This window comes from Microcaecilia unicolor, chromosome 4 (assembly GCF_901765095.1).
Source record: "Microcaecilia unicolor chromosome 4, aMicUni1.1, whole genome shotgun sequence".
NCBI lineage: Eukaryota > Metazoa > Chordata > Amphibia > Gymnophiona > Siphonopidae > Microcaecilia > Microcaecilia unicolor.
The window spans coordinates 296,803,208-296,825,256 of record NC_044034.1 but is presented as its reverse complement, the minus strand read 5'-3'; the positions used below and the strand labels follow the sequence as shown (position 1 = coordinate 296,825,256).

General features: G+C 40.9%; 1 protein-coding gene across 5 annotated transcripts in view; it reads left to right on the top strand.

The window, feature by feature from the left end:
• UBE2D4 (ubiquitin conjugating enzyme E2 D4 (putative)) overlaps nt 1-22,049 on the top strand; it is a 79,749-nt gene that overhangs the window by 34,133 nt on the left and 23,567 nt on the right. For 3 of the 5 annotated variants that reach the window (XR_003941982.1, XM_030201770.1, XM_030201771.1), the window contains exon 6: nt 13,171-13,264. Coding sequence is in view for 2 of the 5 variants with exons in the window: in XM_030201770.1 (XP_030057630.1) it covers nt 13,171-13,264 (94 nt within the window). In the remaining 3 variants the exon portion in view is untranslated. Of the gene's footprint in view, nt 1-13,170; nt 13,265-19,016; nt 19,129-20,024; nt 20,394-22,049 lie in introns of those variants that run through there. The other 2 variants (XR_003941980.1, XR_003941981.1) reach the window with 2 other exon arrangements.

Sequence of the window (22,049 nt, the reverse complement as noted above, 5' to 3'; positions counted from 1 at the left end):
GTGGTGTCATGTCCCATGTTCTGAGAATCCAAAATTTTGTTTTCAACTTTTGACACTGTAAGTTGATTGGGGCTACAAGTACAGGGGAGAAAACACATTTAGGTGGCAATTTTATAAGTGGGTTCCCCTTTTCTCTGAGGAAACCATGACAATATGTACTCGCTTGTGGGTGACATCATCCATGGGGCTTCCGTACCGATGCCGTCCAGTGTTCTATTTATTCTAGAAGCTTTTGGCAGGGCCAGCTATACATGTACACATGCCTTTCTGCCTGCCTGACTAGTGTGGGACCTGCAGACAAGATGTGCCTTTGGACTCTCTGGTGCCAATTTTTTTTCTCCTCATGGAGAAATAATTTTTGTTTGGCCTACCTGCCCTTTTCTTTTAGTAGCACAGGACCATTTTTCTGTAATTTTCTTCTGTTGCCTTTATTTTTTGTAGTTTTTTTGGCACACATCAGCATCAAGGAGGTTTCCCCCCTGTCTGATGTCTGACATCAGTAGCTCTTGACCGGGACAAGCATCATCAGACCCAAGACCCACAAGAATTCCACATTGTTCTTGTTGGCACCAAGGGATCCCGATATTGCACATTGAGTGGAGGCGAAGAAGCACCAACATCGGTTCTCCTTGAGGCATGGTGCCAGGAGCTCCGGGACACCAGCATTTCCGGTACAAGAGAAGCACTGGTGCTAAGAGGACCACTCCTCCTTTGTGGAAGCAGTGCAGATGTGCCGGTCTCCCCAGTGCTGGTACCCCGTTTCCAATTCAGCTCCATCTTCACAGGCTGTCCCTGTACCGGCACTGCCCATGCCTTTACCGATGCCTGTTCCTGAGGAGTGAATCCAGGCCATGTAACGAGAAGCTGGAGCATATCCTGCCTCGACGCAATGCCAAGGCATCGAGGGTGTTGGTGTCAGTATCAACCATGGTGCCACACCAGCCAATCATGGAGACCTATACCCTGCTTATCAGGTGTTTGACGCCGGAGCTTCGTTGGGTGTTGGAGCTGGCACTGACTGATGTGGTGCTCTTGCCTAGCCCATCAGGGGAGGAAGCAGTCCCAGAGAGTAGGAGAATTCCTGTACTTTGGCACTCTTGCCTAGAGCCTGGCCAGGTGCCCAGTGCAAGGCAGGTGCAGACTTGGGCATCTCATGAAGATTGCTTTAATTTCTACTTCATATTTTTGGTTGCGACTCTGTCGGAAACTTAAAATGATCTTTTCAGTATCGGATTTAGAACAATTCCAAGTGCTAATATTAGTCCGTGTAGTCTACTGTAATTTGTTCGTACTTGGATTACCATATAACATGTTAAAAGCTTTGCAATCCATTCAAAACTCAGCTGCTAGACTCCTGACTAGTTCCCCCTGTTATGAGCGTATTAATCTGATATTGTTGTCTTCACAATGGTTATTAATCTGGTCAAAAGTGAAATTGAAAAACTTTTGTCTTGTTCACATGACTCTCAGGGAATGTTCCCTTGAACATCAGGTTTGAAACCATATACTCCTATATGCACATTACAGTCTGAGAACACTAGGTAGCTACAGTTACCAAGTTCTCGGTGTTGTCATCTTGCTCAGACTTGGATCATTTTTAGTTGCAAGTATATTTTAATGGAACAAACTGCCGAAAGAATTTAGGATAATGGGAAGTCTTTCTAAACCTTCATTCAGTCAGGACACACCTGATGGATGATGTGCATATACATGACACACTGCATATATGACACTCACATACCTTTGGTCTGATACAGTATAGAAGTTCTTATTAGTTAAATTGATTTATGGTAACATAATGATTAAGGAATTATACTTTTCAAACTGCCTTCCTCTCTCATCTCCTCTGCAGATGACAGACACAGATAAAAAATTAATGAAGCCTACGTGCGTAGGGATTTATAGATGCCCCTAGGTTATACAAAAATTAATTTATCTTATAAAACCCTAGTTATTGTATGTATATCTTTTTGACTTGTATATTATCTTTGTTGTGTACCTGGGGAATTGTGATTTTTTTTTTTTTAATGAGCAGAGTATAATATCTATCTTCTATTGCTTGTATAGGGTTTTATAAGTCATTTAGGGCCCATTTTACCAGCTGCAACAAAAGGGGGCCGGGGCTGGCGTAATGTCTAGGTTTCAGAAAAGTGCTCCTGGTGACCAGTACTTCACTGCAGGGGTTAGGGAAGGTTGCCCTCTTAGTTGATATTCCCCCCCCCCCCCCAGCACCCCCCAAGTGAAACAGGTAAGGGATATTGGGCTTTGTGACAGGTTCAAGAAAAATAAATGTTTCTAAAATGACTGACATAGACATGTTCTGACATATGTTGCTATTTCATAGCATCTAATAGTGCAGGTCATAGCAAGCATAGATATGCTAGCATACGAACATTTATATGCCCATGTTGGCCTGTTGATATTTTTAGATGTTTATGATTCTACAATGGATGCTCCTGCTGCATGTAACCATTACATAAATGTCCATTTCACCGTGTATTTAAAACAGGCTCTACTTTAGCAGATCCTGTCCTAAAATCGCAAATGCATCGGCTTATAAAAAGAGGTTTTATTTAAAGTAGAGATTGCTGAGGAGACTGCATAATTTGTTGAGACAAGAGAATTTTAGGGAGATTGGGACAATTCCTCGGTGCAATGCAGGTTGCACAGAATGCAGTGGCTCGCATGTTGTTGGGATGGTCGCGATATGATGAATTATCACTTTGAAGAGTCTCCATTGGTTGCCCATCTCATGGAGAATTCAGTTCAGATTTTGTCTTTGGCTTACAGAGCATTGCATAAGGAGGCTCCATTGAGGATTAGATCTTTACTTCAGTTCTAGCAATCTGGCAGTTTTATACACTGGGTGGATAAGCTGTTGTATGTCCCTTCTTTTCACCAGATCAGACAAGACCTATAGAGCAGCCATTTTGGGGGTTGTGGGGGAGGTTTTGTGGAATTCTCTACCACTTGAGTTAAGAAATATTACTTATTATTTCTTACTCATTATTTACATTTTAGGAAGCAGTTGAAGGCCTATTTTGTTTTTGAGCTTTTGAATTATTTTGATTTCTGTGGGATTTTTGGGAGGCGGGTTTGTGGATAGTTACGTTTTGTAAGGTCATTATTCTGATTTATGTTTTTTTATCTGTTTGTGGATATATAATTATGCATTTAATGTTGTAAACTGCACATCGTAGATGTTGTGAGATTTTACATTTCTTAAATAAAATACTAGCATAGCTTGAGATGTATTATCTTAGTACTTGGCTTCAATTTGCAGTTTCCAAGTTTACTTCTATTTATATCTGGCTATTTTACTATTGTTATGCTGTTTAACTTTTATGTTATAAACTATATCTGCTGTACACTGCCTTGGGTGAATCTCAGTAAATAAAATGGGGAACCACAGAGCAGGCCAACAGTGAAGAGGAAGTTCTGGTTAAGAACCTGCAGACCCGAAAGTGTGCACCAGTGCACTTGCGTGGGAATGAGCCCTGGCAAGGTATTGGGAAGTTTTGCAGACTGTATGAGGCAGCAGGAAACTCTGTAGTGACGATTTGTGTATATTATGAATAGAAAAGATTTAAACTAATAGTACTATATAAGAGAGAAAATGTAGTAATAGCAAATGTGCCTATTATTTAACAAGGAGAATTGATAATGGTTTTGGAATTCTATGATACTATTTTAATGGAGTGTTTTATTTCATTAGAAGGTAATTTTTCAACAGGGTGACTAGGTAAAAAAGGCACGTAGATGCATATATTTAAAAAAAAATCCTATATAGGTAAGAGAAAATGATCATATAATTACAAACAACTCCACCTAAGTTAAAATAGAACCATCAGGATATAAAGCTTTATCACAACTATATAGATAACACTGTATATTACGCTCAATACTTTCATCATTGGTTTCTTGAAACTTTTTAGATTATCCCCCAAATTATTCATAGTGCGACTAGAGTTGTGCGCTCAAATCTGGGTGTATTCTCTAAAAATCTGATGCTTGATATTCCTTTTTTATGGAATCTGAAGCTGAAATCAGTCTGGGAACATTCTCTTCTTTTTTTTTTTTTTTTTTCAAGGCCCAACTTACCAGTTTCAATATGGACGCTGTCAAAGTACAGTCTTTTTCAAAAGGCTTTAAAATCCTGTTCACCTAATATATCTGATGATTGAAAGTTTTTATAGAAATTATTGTTGGTCATATCCGATTAGGATATTTTGCTTGTCAACCACCTTGAAGACTTTGTTAAAGGTGATATAGAAGTATCATAATAAAATTTGTGTGTGCATCTCGGTTAACAAGCTAATCGGTGCCGATAATTGGATGTTAAGCAATTATAGGCACTAATTAGAATATACATGCACTACTCGCTAAGTGTATTCTATAAAGTAGTCTACGTAAATTCTTATCACGCAGATCTCAAAAGTAGGCATGGCCATGAAAGGAGCCATGGGTGGGTCCTGGGTGTTCCTAAACTTTACATGCAATGTTATAGAATAACTTGTTTCGCACCTAAAGTTAGGCATGGGCATTTACACCAGCTTTTCATTGGTGTAAGTGGCTGCGTCTAAATTTTAGTTGCGTGGACAGTGCTATGTGTATTCAACAAACCGTGCCTATTTGACGCCAAATGTAGAATCTGACCCTATGAATGCATAACCCTTCTTTGTGTACTGAAAAATTGAAGGAGCTAAGAAAATCCATGGTCCCAGAAATATGTGAAAGTAATTACAAAGAAACAAACACCATGGTGATACCCATCTTATTAAATTGCTTCCAGTTGTTGGTACTTTCAGTGCCGCCGTTCTTCTGCCTCACTCAGCGCCAAGTTGTGAGAACTCTTTCTCTGGGAACAGCATGACCCTTCATTCAGTCTTCCACAATTTGCAGAAAATAAATTCAATCCAATCAGGTCATCCCATTTTGGGAAGGCACCTGAAGAGGAGGGAGTGCTAGCCTCTCCCTCCTCCACTCTCTACTACTACGGAGAGGTAGGCTGCTAAGGGGGGGGGGAGAGAGGGCGGGCTAGCTAGATAAATAGTGGTCCCACTGGACCACCAGGGTGTTTTTGTTTGATGTGGGAGGGAGAAGCTAGCGGTCCCACTGGACCAACATGGGGTTTTTTTTTGGGGGGGGGGGGGGGGGGGGGTTCGGGTGCCACCAGACCTCCATGTCTTGTGTTTAGGGGGGAAGGACGGGCTTGGGTCAAACCTCTTCAGTGGGTCTCCCTCATTCCTCCCTTGCTGGCAAACCCTAACACCAGCTCCAAGCTGGCGTAGGGTTTGCAGCACCCTTGTTTGCCACGCTGCCTGCTGATCATGAGGGTGGAATGCCTTGTTTGCATGTATTTGCATGCAATTAGCATTCAGCGCCAGCAAACATGTTATTACATGCACTAGCCGGCTCTGATCATCGGGCAGGATCAAATGTGGGCACTATAATATGGCGCTATTGACCTCTAGTGCCCGCGTTTGCTTCTGATCATCGGCCCCTTAGTGCACACATTTATGCCTGATAATGAAATGGCGTAAATGGGTGTGCCTAAATGTGGGCACATAGATTATTTTTTGTTACATTTGTACCCTGCGCTTTCCCACTCATGGCAGGCTCAATGCGGCTTACATATTGTAGCAAACACCCACAGAAGGTGAACTCTCCACAGGAAAACCAATGAAAGGCAAAACACACAGTGGATCCAAAAAAGTCCTCTCACAATGAGTGTCTTCCTGAACAAGGTCTTTATTAACAGTAGCAGAAATGACCCGACACGTGACGTGTTTCGGCCGTGAGGCCTGCGTCAGGGGTCTATAAAATAATATAATATACAAAGACATGCATAAAAATACAATTATAATTAAAACCATGAATAAAAACTTGAGCATACATATACAATTTCTTGTACAAATTTAGACAAATAAAACATCAGAATGAAAGATGCAAAATATATATAATAAAAAATATGATAAAAATATAAGAGTATATGACTTTAAAAGAATAGAGAATATTGAATTATATAAAAATATGAAATTATACCACATAGAGATAATGAGGACAAGGCATGAAATAAAATACACAACATGATGAAGTATAAATATAGAGGACATACCTAGTATTATCTGTAGAAAAAAGTACCTTGTAGATCAGATGAACAAAATAGCACTAAAGCTGCTAACAACGATATCTATAATAAATATGTAAACGAAGGCATAAATCACTACATCCTCTCCATACATACATATACAACAAAATGAAATGATACTGAAAAAAGTGAAACATAGAATATATGGACAGGGATCCCAAAAAAAGGTGTGTATTGATGATGGAGAATAATGAAGAAGACCACATGGGTATGAAAATAAATACCCATGTGGTCTTCTTCATTATTCTCCATCATCAATACACACCTTTTTTTGGGATCCCTGTCCATATATTCTATGTTTCACTTTTTCAGTATCATTTCATTTTGTTGTATATGTATGTATGGAGAGGATGTAGTGATTTATGCCTTCGTTTACATATTTATTATAGATATCGTTGTTAGCAGCTTTAGTGCTATTTTGTTCATCTGATCTACAAGGTACTTTTTTCTACAGATAATACTAGGTATGTCCTCTATATTTATACTTCATCATGTTGTGTATTTATTTCATGCCTTGTCCTCATTATCTCTATGTGGTATAATTTCATATTTTTATATAATTCAATATTCTCTATTCTTTTAAAGTCATATACTCTTATATTTTTATCATATTTTTTATTATATATATTTTGCATCTTTCATTCTGATGTTTTATTTGTCTAAATTTGTACAAGAAATTGTATATGTATGCTCAAGTTTTTATTCATGGTTTTAATTATAATTGTATTTTTATGCATGTCTTTGTATATTATATTATTTTATAGACCCCTGACGCAGGCCTCACGGCCGAAACACGTCACGTGTCGGGTCATTTCTGCTACTGCTTACATATTGTATACAGGTACTTATTTGTACCTGGGGCAATGGAGGGTTAAGTGACTTGCCCAGAGTCCCAAGGAGCTGCCTTTGGCTGAAGTGGGAATCAAACTCAGTTCCTCAGTTCCCCAGGACCAAAGTCCACCACCCTAACCACTAGGCCACTCCTCCACTCCTTAGGCTAGAATTCTGATTGAATCTTATCTTTCCTATCCCACTACAACATTTTGTACTTATCCCATACCGGACTTGGCGAATGCCTTCACGGTATTATGTAAGCCACATTGAGCCTGCAAATTTATTTGTTACAAATGTAACAAATAAATAAATAACAGAATCTTGGTGCCCAGGTGCTGTTATAGAATTGGTGCTCAGTACGCTGCATCTAGGCGCCTAACTTGTGGCACCCACTTATAGAATTGCTCCCTAAATGCTGTTCTAGATGTAAGAAACAGGGGCAGGTATGGTTGTAAATTGATTAACATGACCTATCAGCAGAAGTGGTAGAAGCCAATACTGTGACAGAATGTAAGCATTCCTACAAAAAAATGTAAAAAATGGTAGTATGTACAAGATTGTGGGGTTGGGCAGAATATGAGAGCTGGGGTAGAGAAGGCATTGAACATTTGTTTTAAATATGATAAATCGTCTGCTAATCAATCCAGAATGGTAGAGGACAAAAAGGAAGCTGACAAAACTGACTTGGTTAAGGAGCAGCCTCATACAGATAGTTGAACTTGTATGTCTAGCGGCTGAGAGATAGTGGTCCTTATCTTCTGTAATCTATTATGTGAATATATTAGTTGAATTGTTTTCAGATTCTTACTTGGAATGAAAAATATTTGGATTATTTATGGTAAACCAGAGCCCCAGTGCAGAATGCTTTCTTTCTAAGCAGCTTAGTATCTGTGTTGAGGAATATTTTGTCACTTTAAAGATGGCAGCTTTTAACTTTCTTTTGTACATTTTTTTTTGAATGCTTAGACACAGATAAAATATGTTATGCTATTTTCCTGGAAACATAAAGCAAATGCCCAAAATGTCTATTAGTGAGATTGATTTGGAAAGAATGAGGTTGACCTTTTGATTGTAAGTGGTAAATTTTAAGAACTGGCAAATATCCCTCGGTGCTTTTATCTATAAGGTTTTATTTGTATGATTTTCGTCTTTCAGACATTGCAGGAAATAGGGAAGGCAATAATGATTGGGGACTGAAAACACATTTACAAAGAGAACATATTGAGTTTCCCTTTGAAAATGTCTTTATTTAAGAAATATGTAGCCTGCAGTTTCTCAAGAATTTAAGCAGGTTACAATAAAACATACATAAAAGTCAACAAAAATCTTATGTAGATGATATTTAAGACAAGATATCATATACAATCTGTAGATTCATAGTGAATCAATAGACTCATTTTAGCAAGATATCATCACAAGCGTTTGCTGAAACAAATATAACTTTAATAATTTCCTAAAAGGAAAAAATGATGTTATCTGCCCAAGTTCCAATGGTAACCTATTCCAAAGAGTAGGACTGGTAATACAAAACAACTGTGTCCAATCTTCTAAGCAGACCTGATGGAAAGTTGAGACATCAAATAAGCATTTCCCCTTGGACCTCAAAAAGCTCTTGTAGGCTAATAAATCTTCAAGCAAGAAGCAAGGGTATGTCATTAAAGTTTTGAGTACTAATGTCTAGATTTAAACTGAATGTGCGAAGCAATTGGAAGCCAATGAAGCTCTTTGAAAACAAGAGTAATATGACAAATTCAAAATGCACTCTTAATTGAAAGATAAGTGGTTAGATGTCATCCATGCACAAATAGTTCTTATACTGTATATAAGTCAACAAAACTAAATGTTTTTTTCAACAGAATTACCTACTTGAACAAAGGATTACAGGTCATATCATACAATCTGTAACGCGCTTTCCAATTCTATCAACAATTTACAGATTAAATAACAGGACAGAAAAAGCCAAGCCATGGGTTACACCTGATATTATTGGGGTCCATTTTGGTTCTGATTCTCCTAAAACTACCTTAAACTGACAACCAGATTAAAAAAAAGATTCAAAGTAAGCACTGATGCAATAATTATGGCCAAGCTGGAATTTTGGATGTGCCAAAATTATTTCTTCTCTCCCTGCCAGATCCCAGTGCCACCCACTGTCCTTTACCACTGACCTCCAATTCTTGGGAGTAGGGCCCATGCCAGCTCACCGCTCTGTAGCTGGGGCGGTTCTCAGGAGCAGCCAGGAGTCCTTGAGCAGAAAGGAAATATGGGCAGCCTCAGACGGTGCCTGTGAGGGAGAACAGTTCTTCTGGAAGCCAGTTCTGCCCTCCCTCACAGAGACCGCCTGAGGCAGCCCACATTTTCCTTCTGCTAAAGGATCCCCGCCTGCTCCTGAGAACCCGGAGGTCAGTGGTGAGAGACTGGGGAGCCAGCCAGAGGCAGCCCCCCCCCCCCCCCAGTGTAAACTGTGTTCCTAAGAGGACACGAATCAGGAGCCAGATACGAGGTGCGTGAGCACAGTTGCACGTGTAAAAACAGTGACACAGAATATATGTAGAGAATCGTGTCCGACACATCTATATGGATAATGGTGAGATTCCACCGCAAATTATATAAGCTAAAACCCCATTTTATATAGAACGTAGAAATCGGAATTGAGACATTCAGGTCAGGATGTGCTCAGTTCCAGTGGTATTTTGGAAAAGGCTCTGCCAGATTCAGTTGAGCAGGATAAAGGATGGTAGGTCCAAGGAGTAAAGTCACACACCGGTATGGTAGAAGTCTGCTTTATTGAGCAAACATCTCATTCATATAGACCCAACACATTGACATTTTGGCAAATTCCTGTATCAGGGAAATGTCAGGATCATTGAGAAAAAGATAATTATTTATGCATACTGAAACACAATAAATACACGTCAATGTCAGAATTGATAGAATTCAAACTGAAGAGCAGATCCTTTTGTAAAATACTTTTAAGAATGTGCAGCACTGCCCGTGTATCTGCCATCGTTTCCAGCGGGAGCAGCAATTTTTAAAAGCTGTATAAGGAAAAAAAAAAGTATCCTGCATTCCTCAAATCTTCACATATGTAGCTTTTCAAAAGTGTACTCTGCATACCACTACTACTACTTATCATTTTTATAGCGCTACTAGATGTACACAGCGCTGTACACTTGAACATGAAGAGACAGTCCCTACTCGAAAGAGCTTACAATCTAATCGGGATAGACAAACAGGACAAATAAGGGATAAGGGAAATAAGGTGGGAAAGATAAAACATACAAGGGTACAATACAAGTGAATAGGGGTTAGGAGTTAAAAGCAACATCAAAAAGGTGGGATTTTAGCCTAGATTTGAAGATGACCAGAGGTTGACGTACTGACTCAGGAAGTCTATTCAAGGCATATGGTGCAGCAAGATAAAAAGAACGGAGTCTGGAGTTGGCAGTGGAAGAGAAGGGTACAGATAAAAGAGATTTACCCAATGAACGGAGTTCCTGGGGAGGAGTGTAGGGTGAGATAAGAAAGGAGAGGTACTGAGGAGCTGCAGAGTGAATGCACTTGTAAGTCAATAAGAGGAGTTTGAACTGTATGCCGAAATGGATAGGGAACCAATGAAGAGACTTGAGGAGAGGGCTAGTATGAGCATGGCAACACTGGCAGAATGTAAGTCATGCAGCAGAATTTTGAACAGATGGAAGGGGATAGAGATGGCTTAGTGGGGAGACCTGTGAGAAGCAAGTTGCAGTAGTCTAAGTGAGAGATGATAACAGTGTGGATAAGGGATCTGGTAGTGTGCTCAGAAAGGAAAGGATGAATTTTGGTGATATCATAGAGAAAGAAATGACAGGTTTTAGCAGTCTGTTGGATATGTGCAGAGAAAGAGAGAGAGGAGTCAAAGATAACCCCAAGGTTACAAGCTGATGAGACAGGATGAGAGTTATCCACAGAGATAGAGAATGGGGGAAATCGGTGGGTTTAGGGGGAAAGACAAGACGCTCAGTCTTGGTCATGTTTAGTTTTAGATGGTGGTGAGACATCCAGGCAGCAATGTCATACAGGCAGGCTGATACTTTGGGCCTGGATTCCTGCTGAGATTTCTGGTGTGGAGGGGTAGATCAGTCGTCATCATAAAGGAGATACTGAAAACTATTGGATGAGATCAGAACACCAAGGGAAGCAGTATAAATGGAAGAAAGAAGAGGTCCACAGAGCCCTGAGATACACCAACTGATAATGGGATAGAAGTGGATGAAGATCCACCAGAGTATACACTAAAAAGTGCGATGGGAGAGATAAGACGAAAGCCAGGAAAGAACAGAGCCCTGAAATCCAAGTGAGGACAGTGTGTCAAGAGTAGGCAGTGATCAACAGTGTCAAAAGCAGCAGATAGATCAAGAAGGATGAGGATAGAATATAGACCTTTGGATCTGGCCAATAACAGGTCATTGGAGACTTTAGCAAGGGCTGTTTCAGTTGAGTGAAGACGGCGAAAGCCAGATTAAAGTGGATCAAGAATAGCTTGAGGTGAAAGAAATTCAACACAACTACGGTGAACAGCATATTCCAGTATCTTGGATAGGAAAAGGAGGAGGGAGATGGGGGTGATAGTTGGAAGGACAGGTTGGGGTCCAATGAAGGTTTTTTGAGTAGTGTAACTACGGCTTGTTTGAAGGCATCAGGAACAGTTGCAGTGGAAAGTGAAAGATTGAGGATATGACAGATTAGAAGTGATGACCATAGGAGAGACTGTGCTAAGTACAGGATCAGAGGGAACAAGTAGTCAGTTTGGAGGAGGAAAGAAATTGTGCAGTTTCCTCTTCAGTGATTTCAGAAAAGGAAGAAAAAGAGGCAGGGGTTGAGAGAACGGACTGAGGGAAGGAGAGGTGGAGGTGAGATGGTGCGCGTCTTTGATCCTCCCCCAAACTCTGAAACTCCTCCTCCTTAGTACCACTCCAGTAATCTGGCGCTCTTTATAATCCCTGCACCTCGCAACTCAGGCAGCACCCTATCCCCCTAATTCACCCCCCCCCCCTTGGGTCCTACCTGCATTTTCCATGGTGTCTATTGAGGATGGGCACAATCTCCAGTCCCTCCTGCCTATGTGGTACTGGGTTCAAAGTGGTGCCAGCCTAGTGGTGGTCTTTCGGGCAATTCGTCCTTATTTAGCAGCTTGACCACTAACGGTAGTAATGTGAGACTACCATGAGAATTGTCTGACACCATTTTTTCAATTTGGCACTGCAACAGGCATGAGCAACTGGGGATCATTTCTACCTCCAGTAGACATCAGGGGGGACCCCTGGTAAGAGCTGGGATGGGGGAATTGGAGGGACTGTGTCTTTGTGGGAGCGGGTGTGTAGGATGTCGGTGATGCCAGATTACTTTGTTAGGGGGGGGGGGGGGGTGTCAGGGATGCCAGATTGCTTTGTTGAAGGATTGCAGAGATAGGTGGTTCTGTCTGTGCACTCACCCCTTCAGACTGGCTTCTGTATATGCCATGGGGTAGGTGTAAAGGTCACAGTCTAGATTTAAATGTCTCTATATGTATTCCCCTTGTAAAGTGGGAAATACACATGTAAATGTTCAGCCCATACAAAACCACACTCCCTTAAAATCTGTATATCATATGGGTCTCTATGTGCAAATAACAGCTTTCCAAAATCACTATTTACAGGTGGAAGTATTTCTAAAATAAGGATGTAAACAGATTAGCTTAGCTGAATATCACTAGCTATCGATATAATTGAGTGAAATTTGCGTGCTCTGTCCTTGGCCCCTCCCCCTCCCTATTCTATTCAGATAATGTTGGGTGGTATGTAAGAATTTTCAGTGGGACTATTTAGTTAGTGCCACTAAAAATTCACAGATACGGTATTTGTCTTCATAGTGGCTATCACTGTATGGATAAATACTTTTGAATATTGGGCCCATAATATCTTTCAATATTGCCCCCTTAATGTTGGGGGGGGGGGGGGGCTAAAGATTTGCTGTTTCCATGTTGTTCAGTCAAATTGATTTGCAAGCACTTTGCACTTTTGGGTCAGAACTGAGTTTTTTCCTAGTATATGTAATCTTACATTTTATTGCTAATGTGCTATTGAGGGGTTATTTTCTATGCCAGATCTAAGCCATAGATAATCCCTTTTTTGCTTGTAATTAATTGTCTCTTCTTTTTCTTGCAGTTCTATTGTCCATCTGTTCCCTGCTATGTGACCCTAATCCAGATGATCCTTTGGTACCAGAGATAGCACACACCTACAAAGCTGACAAGGAAAAGTAAGACCTTTCATGCTCTCTTGTCATTCGTTCACTTACATAAATCAAATCTGTGCAGAAAATTGAGTTTTCAGGAATTATTTCTGGTTTTATACATATATTACTAAAGGCTGCCCATCATAAAACCCCAAACAAAATTATCTTGCTTTCTTGATCTTTGAAAATCTTTCATAAACTGTAAAAACATGCATGGCAACAATATAACAGGAAACAGGAGTTTTAAAACTGAATATTGTATTTATGACCATTTGTTACTCCAATAATTGCTCCTAATGAAATGAAAAAACAAAATTTAGGAGGAGGGGTTGCATTCTTGAATGAATTATTCACAAATTCCTAGTCCTTAGTTTAACAGTGGTTCCTTGTGACCCAGCACATCAGCATGCCACTGGCTTGACAGTGGTGTTTTGTGAAGATTCTGGATCACATAGATGGTCATTTTAGAAGCATCTACACATGTAAATTGGCTATACATGTGCCGGTAAATAGTTTCAGAAAGCTGCTATTTGCATGTAGAGATGCTTGGGACACAGAGATTCAAGGGGAGCGCTTTGAGGGCTTGATTTGGATGAGCCTATTGTTTATATGTGTAATTTCCATTTTAAAATGAGAGTATGTGCATAATCACAAAGGCTCGGTATTCAGTGTGGTTTAAGTGGGCAGGAGAGGCTGCTGCCCAGTTAAACCATGCTGACCGGGCCATTCCAGGATTTTAACCACACAGTGCCACTGAAAATCCAGTGTAACTGCTGCGGCACTGTTCAGTTAGCACGCGGGCGGTCTGGGGACAAAGTTGGGGTGGAATCAGAAGATATGAAGGCACTGGTGATACTTGGTATCGTCATACTTAACCAGATAGTTCCGCTTAAAAAAAGCCATTGCCCAGGTATGTATGTGGATACTGGCACTAATATCAGCCATCATCCACATAATTTCCAGGTCCATCAAAGCCCTGGATATTCAGTTCTGGTGCCTGGGCACAGCCTAGCATTGAATATCAGGTTTAATTCAGCCTGCAGCTCTCAGCAGCTTTTAAACCACTGACTGCTGTGGGCTGAATATCGCCTAGAAAGATTTTCCCATTGGCTTTTGCACCAGTTCCAAAACAAGCACAACACCCATAAAAGAGCTTGCTTTGGCACCAAGGCTTAATATTTTACAATTTACAATTTATTTATACTTATATACCTCTAACACCAAAAGTTGTAGTGGTTTACAATAAGAAAAATCAAGACAGTCTCTTGAGAATACAATTAAAAAAACAGAACTTCAGTGAAATTACAGAACATTCTTAATTTCAATGTGGCTTACATCAAACTTTTAAAGCAAATTACAATACGAGAACTATAATGAAAATACAAAACAATAATAGGTAAAAACATCCAAGCAGTAAGATGACTCATTTTGAAATAAATTAACTAAAAGAATAACAATCGCAACAGTTGCAAGGAATTTACTGATTAAGAATGTTTTCAACCATTTACGAAATTTCAAGTAGTCAGTAACATATCTGAGTGACTTTGGTAGGGAATTGCATTTCCTAGTAGCTTGGTATGTGAAGCTTGCATTATGAATAGATCTATAACGAAGATTTTTACAACATGGAAAATGGAGAAGATAGTCTGTCGATGTCGGATGAGCATTACATAAAGTTAATTCTAACAAGTGCATATAGTCAGGTAAAAGGCCAAATAAAATTTGATAAACAAGTACGCATAGTTTAAAGGTAACTCTTGCATTTATAGGAAGCCAGTGCAGTTTGATTAAAAGAGGAGCTGACTTGGTGAATCGAGGGGCTTTATGTACGAGATGAGCGGCAGTATTCTGATCTTGTTTGAAATTTTTTGTTGAGAGACTTTTAGGCCTCAGAAGACAGCATTACAATAATCACATTTGGATAGCACATAAGAGTGAACAAAGAGCCCGAAAAAACGAGTTAGAAAAGAAAGGCCTCCATCTTTTCAATCTCCACAGAGAATTAAAGACACTAGAAATCACTACAGAAACCTGAGGTTCAAATGATAGGTATTGGTCGATAGTTATTCTAAATATTTTCATGGTGGTAGAGAAAGAGTGGGATACATTATCAATAGTGAAGTTTTTATTGGTCATTGAGTTGGCAGAATTAGTTAGGATTTAGAACTTGGTATTATCCTTATTCAGTTTTAATTTAAAATTGGCAGCCCAAGATTCCATCAGATCCAAGCCAGACTTAATTCTAGGCAAGATTTCATCTAAGTTTTCTTTAAATGGTATGTAAATAGTGACATCATCAGCAGGTATTAAAGCCATTTGATTCCAATAATCTACCTAGTAGGACCATCATTTTATTAAACGGAGTAGTCAACTAAACATACTAAACCTCTCCTTAAGAAGCCTTCACTTGACCCTACTTGTCCCTCTAATTACCGACCCATCTCCATCCTTCCTTTTCTCTCCAAATTACTTGAGCGTGCTGTTCACCGCCGCTGCCTTGATTTTCTCTCCTCACATGCTATTCTTGACCCACTACAATCTGGTTTTTGCCCGCTCCACTCAACCGAAACTGTGCTTACTAAAGTCTCCAATGACCTATTACTGGCTAAATCCAGAGGTCAATATTCCATCCTCATTCTTCTTGATCTTTCCGCTGTTTTTGACACTGTCGATCACAGCATACTTCTCGATACCCTGTCCTCACTTGGATTCCAGTGCTCTGTCCTTTCCTGGTTCTCTTCCTACCTCTCCCTCCGCACCTTTAGTGTTCACTCTGGTGGATCCTCTTCTACTTCTATCCCTCTGCCTGTCGGCGTACCTCAGGGTTCTGTTCTTGGTCCCCTCCTCTTTTCTATCTACACTTCTTCCCTTGGTTCATTAATCTCATCCCATGGCTTTTCCTACCATCTCTATGCTGATGACTCCCAAATCTACCTTTCTACCCCTGATATCTCACCTTGCATCCAAACCAAAGTTTCAGTGTGCTTGGCTGACATTGCTGTCTGGATGTCTCAACGCCACCTGAAATTAAATATGACCAAAACCGAGCTTCTCATTTCCCCCCCCCCAAACCCACCTCCCCGCTCCCCCCATTTTCTATTTCTGTTGATGGCTCTCTCATTCTCCCTGTCTCCTCAGCTCGAAACCTTGGGGTCATCTTTGACTCTTCTCTCTCCTTCTCTGCTCATATCCAGCAGATTGCCAAGACCTGTCGTTTCTTTCTTTACAACAACCGTAAAATCCGCCCCTTTCTTTCCGAGCACTCTACCAAAACCCTCATCCACACCCTTGTCACCTCTCGTTTAGACTACTGCAATCTGCTTCTTGCTGGCCTCCCATTTAGTCACCTCTCCCCTCTCCAGTCGGTTCAAAACTCTGCTGCCCGTCTCGTCTTCCGCCAGGGTCGCTTTACTCATACTACCCCTCTCCTCAAGACCCTTCACTGGCTCCCTATCCATTTTCGCATCCTGTTCAAACTTCTTCTACTAACCTATAAATGTACTCACTCTGCTGCTCCCCAGTATCTCTCCACACTCGTCCTTCCCTACACCCCTTCCCGTGCACTCCGCTCCATGGATAAATCCTTCTTATCTGTTCCCTTCTCCATTACTGCCAACTCCAGACTTCGCGCCTTCTGTCTCGCTGCACCCTATGCCTGGAATAAACTTCCTGAGCCCCTATGTCTTGCCCCATCCTTGGCCACCTTTAAATCTAGACTGAAAGCCCACCTCTTTAACATTGCTTTTGACTCGTAACCACTTGTAACCACTCGCCTCCACCTACCCTCCTCTCTTCCTTCCCGTTCACATTAATTGATTTGATTTGCTTACTTTATTTATTTTTTGTCTATTAGATTGTAAGCTCTTTGAGCAGGGACTGTCTTTCTTCTATGTTGGTGCAGCGCTGCATACGCCTTGTAGCGCTATAGAAATGCTAAATAGTAGTAGTAGTAATCATAAGAAGCTGAGGCATTAATTCCCTTCATTCCTCTTGATGCTTTTTAACCTTTGAAGAGGGGTAATAAAAGCTTTCACAGGTTTTTTAATTGGCCACACTTATATATATAAAATTCCATTTTAGAAAGAATGTATTGTGAGGAAAGAGACATTTAGGAGGCAGTATTTAAAAGAACAAAAAACCTCATGTTCACCACTGTCTAGTGTATCCTCCCAAGAGAATGCTGTAGGGAAGAAAATGCAGATAGGGGACATCCACGTTCAGCTTTCTTGAAATATCCCATCATATTCACATGTAAAATATCCATAACCCAAAGGAAAGTCAGCACATGCAAAGTGTGTTTTGGCATTTCGGTGACTTGCACGTGAAAAACAGTTGAGCGAGTCATGGTTATGTTCTCATGTAAATGATGGCATTTTTGTATTGCTTCTTCATGTATACTGCATATGCAAGTAGTGCTTTGTTCACCACTTACACGTTCCTTTCTGCACTCCCCATGCATGTTGTGGTCATGCCTTACACAGTAGCCTTTTATGTGTCCTCTTTAGAGAGCACCAATATGGTGACCATAAGGGAGAGAGGGGAGGGTGACCTCCTGGCACACCTGGTGTTCTCTGTCATGGGCATCATATACTGGCCGGGGGACCAAAGACTAGACCACACTGCAACAAAGAGGGTCTGGGAATCCATTTTGATGACCCTGGCAAGGTAAGCAAATCCATATGCTCATGCAGCAAGTTGAATTATGGTAGCTTTCACAGAGCAGAGGGATGAAACAAATGGGGGTAGGCCCAAATGCATCTAATAGGCATAAATGCCCTGCAAGCTTGGATGGGATTCCCCATACCTTCCCACCCCCACACACAAATATACTGCCATAGTGTTCCTGGCTAATCAAAAATAATCTGTACTAGTGCTGTACAGTAAACCCATATGGCCACACGCCAGAGCCATGATCCTGCTTACAAGAATATATAGACAGTGGTCCTGTCAGGCCACCTTAAGGAAGAAAGCTGGCAGGCTGCAAGCAACCTCCTCCCCCCCACCCCCCAAATCAACAAAACATGCACAGTTATCAGTATGGCATCAACAAATTCATGGACACTGTGGCCTGCATATCTTTTTACGTACAGGGACAGCACCTAGAAAGAGCATATGAGAAAGGCCCTAGAGTACATGGCACCATTTGTGCTATCACCAAAACAGTTGTAGGGGACAATTCTATAACTTGGTACCACAATGGGGCATGCTTAGTGACAATTCTATAACAGCTTCAGGGTATGCCTAAGCCATTAGAGAATACTAGCACAAAGCTGAATAGGCATGCCAAAATGTAGGCGCGCCCACTTATGACGGGTCAATGGCTGGTGTAAATTGGTGCGCCTAAGTGTGCCATGCAGTGCACACAATTGGCCTGCCCACACTCTGCCTCTTAGTACACTCCCCTTGCAGTTACGTGCTAAGCGACTTTGCTGCATACATTATAGAATAGCCCTTAGCACTTTATGCGCCTAACTGCTAATTATTTCCACCTCCGACGTACATGATGCTATTCCATAATGTACGTTTGAACTTTGTGACTAATGTCAGGCACCAAGTTATAGAATGATAGGGATGGGGTGTTAGTGGCAGTGGCAATAGCAGGAATTGTATCCTGCATATCTGCATGCCACAGCCCTTCAATAACAAGTATATCAATGCGTAGCTTGTGAGATTCATTTACCAGATATCATTTTGTATCTGGCAGGGATTAGGGATGATAAGGTAGGACAATAGTGACGATGGCCACTTAATATGTCATGTCTCTCTTGACCTCCAGGCAATTCCAAATCTGAACTGAAATAAAGGCTCTGAAAACCGCTTCAGTACTCTCTGGAGGACCCATTCTCATATGCTGCAGTAGCTGAGAGAATAGCTGACAGAGAAATAGGGTAAGTGGCAGCCCTAGCAGCATCTATACTAGAACCTGGCTGACTCTTGTTCAGTGATGCCAGCCAAGTATGAACATGTACATAAAGCCAAGCCATGCAGTGCATGCTCACACCAAGCAACTAGGACACATACCGTGCAGATAGTGTGCACAGATCTGCAACCTTGACATGCACACAGCTAGGGGGAAGGGAGCTACCAATGTAAGTAACATCAGCTTCCACATAAAAGGTGACATGACGTGTTGATCCGAATAATCGCTATACTACAGGGGATTTTGCACCAAATTTGGGGTGCCATGGATCCTCCAAAACATTGAATTGAGTATATTTTCAACCTACTACACTCCAACATCAATGATGTTATTACTGTATCGCCCATGTCCAGGATTACTACAATCAACCAGTGGGCCATATATTTACACTGGGTCCCTCCATATTGTGCCATAAGGGAGGTCAGAGAAGTCCCCGCTGCACTAACATAGTGAGAGATGGAAACACGACATCTGACCTAGATGTGTATACTCAGCTACAACACTGTTCTCACTTTATACCCCTAGTTGTGTCTTCACTCCAAACTATCCATTCAATGACAATGCATCCAAAGAAGCAGCAGAAGCACCAGGCATTCTGCATACTTATTCTTTCCTCCCATGTGCAATCTATCCACAATTGTGTCACTTAGGTTACCTCCTGCACTGAAAATTTTGTATAGTATCTGACCAAGCATTACTGTTGCCCTAGCTGTTGCTTCTCGCCTAATATATGGTCTGGCCTTTTAATCAAAAAAGCAACATGTAGAGATGTTTCTCCTCTGAGTTCATAGTTCATACCAGCCATGGCTTGCTGCAAACTGTGCTCTAGTTGCACTGCCAACACATATTATTTTGCTCCAACAGTTGCAAGATCTGCCAGGGGGAAGGAGGTGCCCCAGCCTCCCCAAAAGGAAAGATGGAGAAGGAAGAAAGGAAGGAGGTGAAGCTACAGGAAGAATGGGGATATGAGCCTGGGGGTACTAGTTACCCATCCTGTTCCCATAGCTTCTTTACTTGACCAGATGGGTCCATATGAGGTCCCCCAATTGTTTAGCGAACCAACAGTCTTCCTGCAAAGATAGGACATGCAACAGGGCTTCAAAGACATTTTTCACTTGATGGGCCTCATATTGACCCATCTAGAGGGCATGAGGGCAGAGCTACATGCTTTCACTGATGCTGTTAAACAGCAAGAGGCATGTATCTCTGCACCTTCCGAGCCAGATAAGTGAAGTATTCCAATGGGTGTTTAACCTGTGTTTTTTTTAAGTGTTCTACTTGCTGTAAATAAATGCATATTTTGGTTACCTGGTCTGCTGTTTGTTGTGTCTACCACAAGGCCCACACATGCTACTATCATGTCACCAATACATCATAGTCCATTTCACACAGACCCCCACATGTGCATTAATGCATATAAAGCCTATATCTTCTGAAACACCATACAGGGTTTGGCATGCCATGTGAGAACGTCTAATTAGGCCAATGGGATCCATGAACATTTCCAAATAGGACCAGCCAAATTATTGCTTAGCCAGTGATAGGCAAGATGCCCAAGGGTGAAGGCGCAGTCATCAAGCTTGACAATAGTGATCATAACATAATCAAATTTGATATAATTGGAGTGAAGATGCAAAGGAAATCTACTGCAACTGCATTTAATTTTCAAAAGGGCAGCTATGACAAAATGAGGAAAATAGTTAAAAAAAAAAAAAAAAAAAAAGCCAAATAGAGTAGCTGCAAAGGTTGAGTTCAAATCATGCATGGACATTGTTTAAAAGTACCATCTTGGAAGCCCAAATCAGTTATATTCCACATATCAAAAAAGGTGGTGGGAAGGCAAAAAGACAGCATGGTTAAAAGGTGAGGTGAAAAGGGCAGATGACACGAAACTAAGTTGTTAAAGTTATTAGTTGTTAAATTGCATGCAGTTTACATGAAATTGCAGGAGGACCTTGGGAGGCTGAGAGACTGGGCGTGCAAATGGCTGATGAAATTTAATGTGAACAAGTGCAAAGTGATGCACATTGGTAACTTTAGCTGCATTGGTGCTAGGTTCCACAATAGGGATCACCACCGAGGGAAAGAATTTAGGGGCCATCGTGTACATTATTTTTTATTATTTATTTTAAAAATGTCTATTCTGCCTAAAAACTAAGTGGAATACAAGTATCACACACAGATAAAAACAGATACAAATACAATTTCTGTGTAATATTCTAGCTCTCACAGAAGTTGAAATCTTCTGCTCAGTATGCAGTGGTGGCCAAAAAAGCAAACAAACTTAGGAATTATTAGGACAGGAACAGAGAATAAAAAAAAATCATAATGCCTTTTATTGCTCAGTGTTGAGACCGCATCTTGAGTATTGCATGCAATTCTGGTCACTGCATCTCAAAAAAGATGTAGTTGAACTGGAACAAATACAAAGAAAGGTGACCAAATTGATTGAGGGAATGGAATGACTCTTATATGAGGAAAGGCTAAAGAGGTTAGGGTTCTTCAGCTTGAAGAAGAGAGGGCTGAGGGGATATGTAATAGAGATCTGTAAAATCCTGAATGGAGTAGAATGGGTAGAGACAAGTTTATGCCATCTAAAAGTACAAAAGCTAGGGGACACTCCATGAAGTTACATAGTAGCACATTTAAAACAAATAGGGGAAAATATTCACATAGCATATAGTTAAGTTCTGGAATTCATTGCTAGAGCAAGTAGTAAAAGCAATTTATGTAGCTGGGGTTTAAAAAAAAATCCTAGAGGAAAAGTCTATAAATCATTGCTAAGGTAGTCCAGGGGGAAGCCACTGCTTATTCCTGAGGTTAAGTAGCATGGAGTCTTGCTACTTTTTTGGACTTTACCTGGCACTTGTGGCCTGTACTAGCCACTGT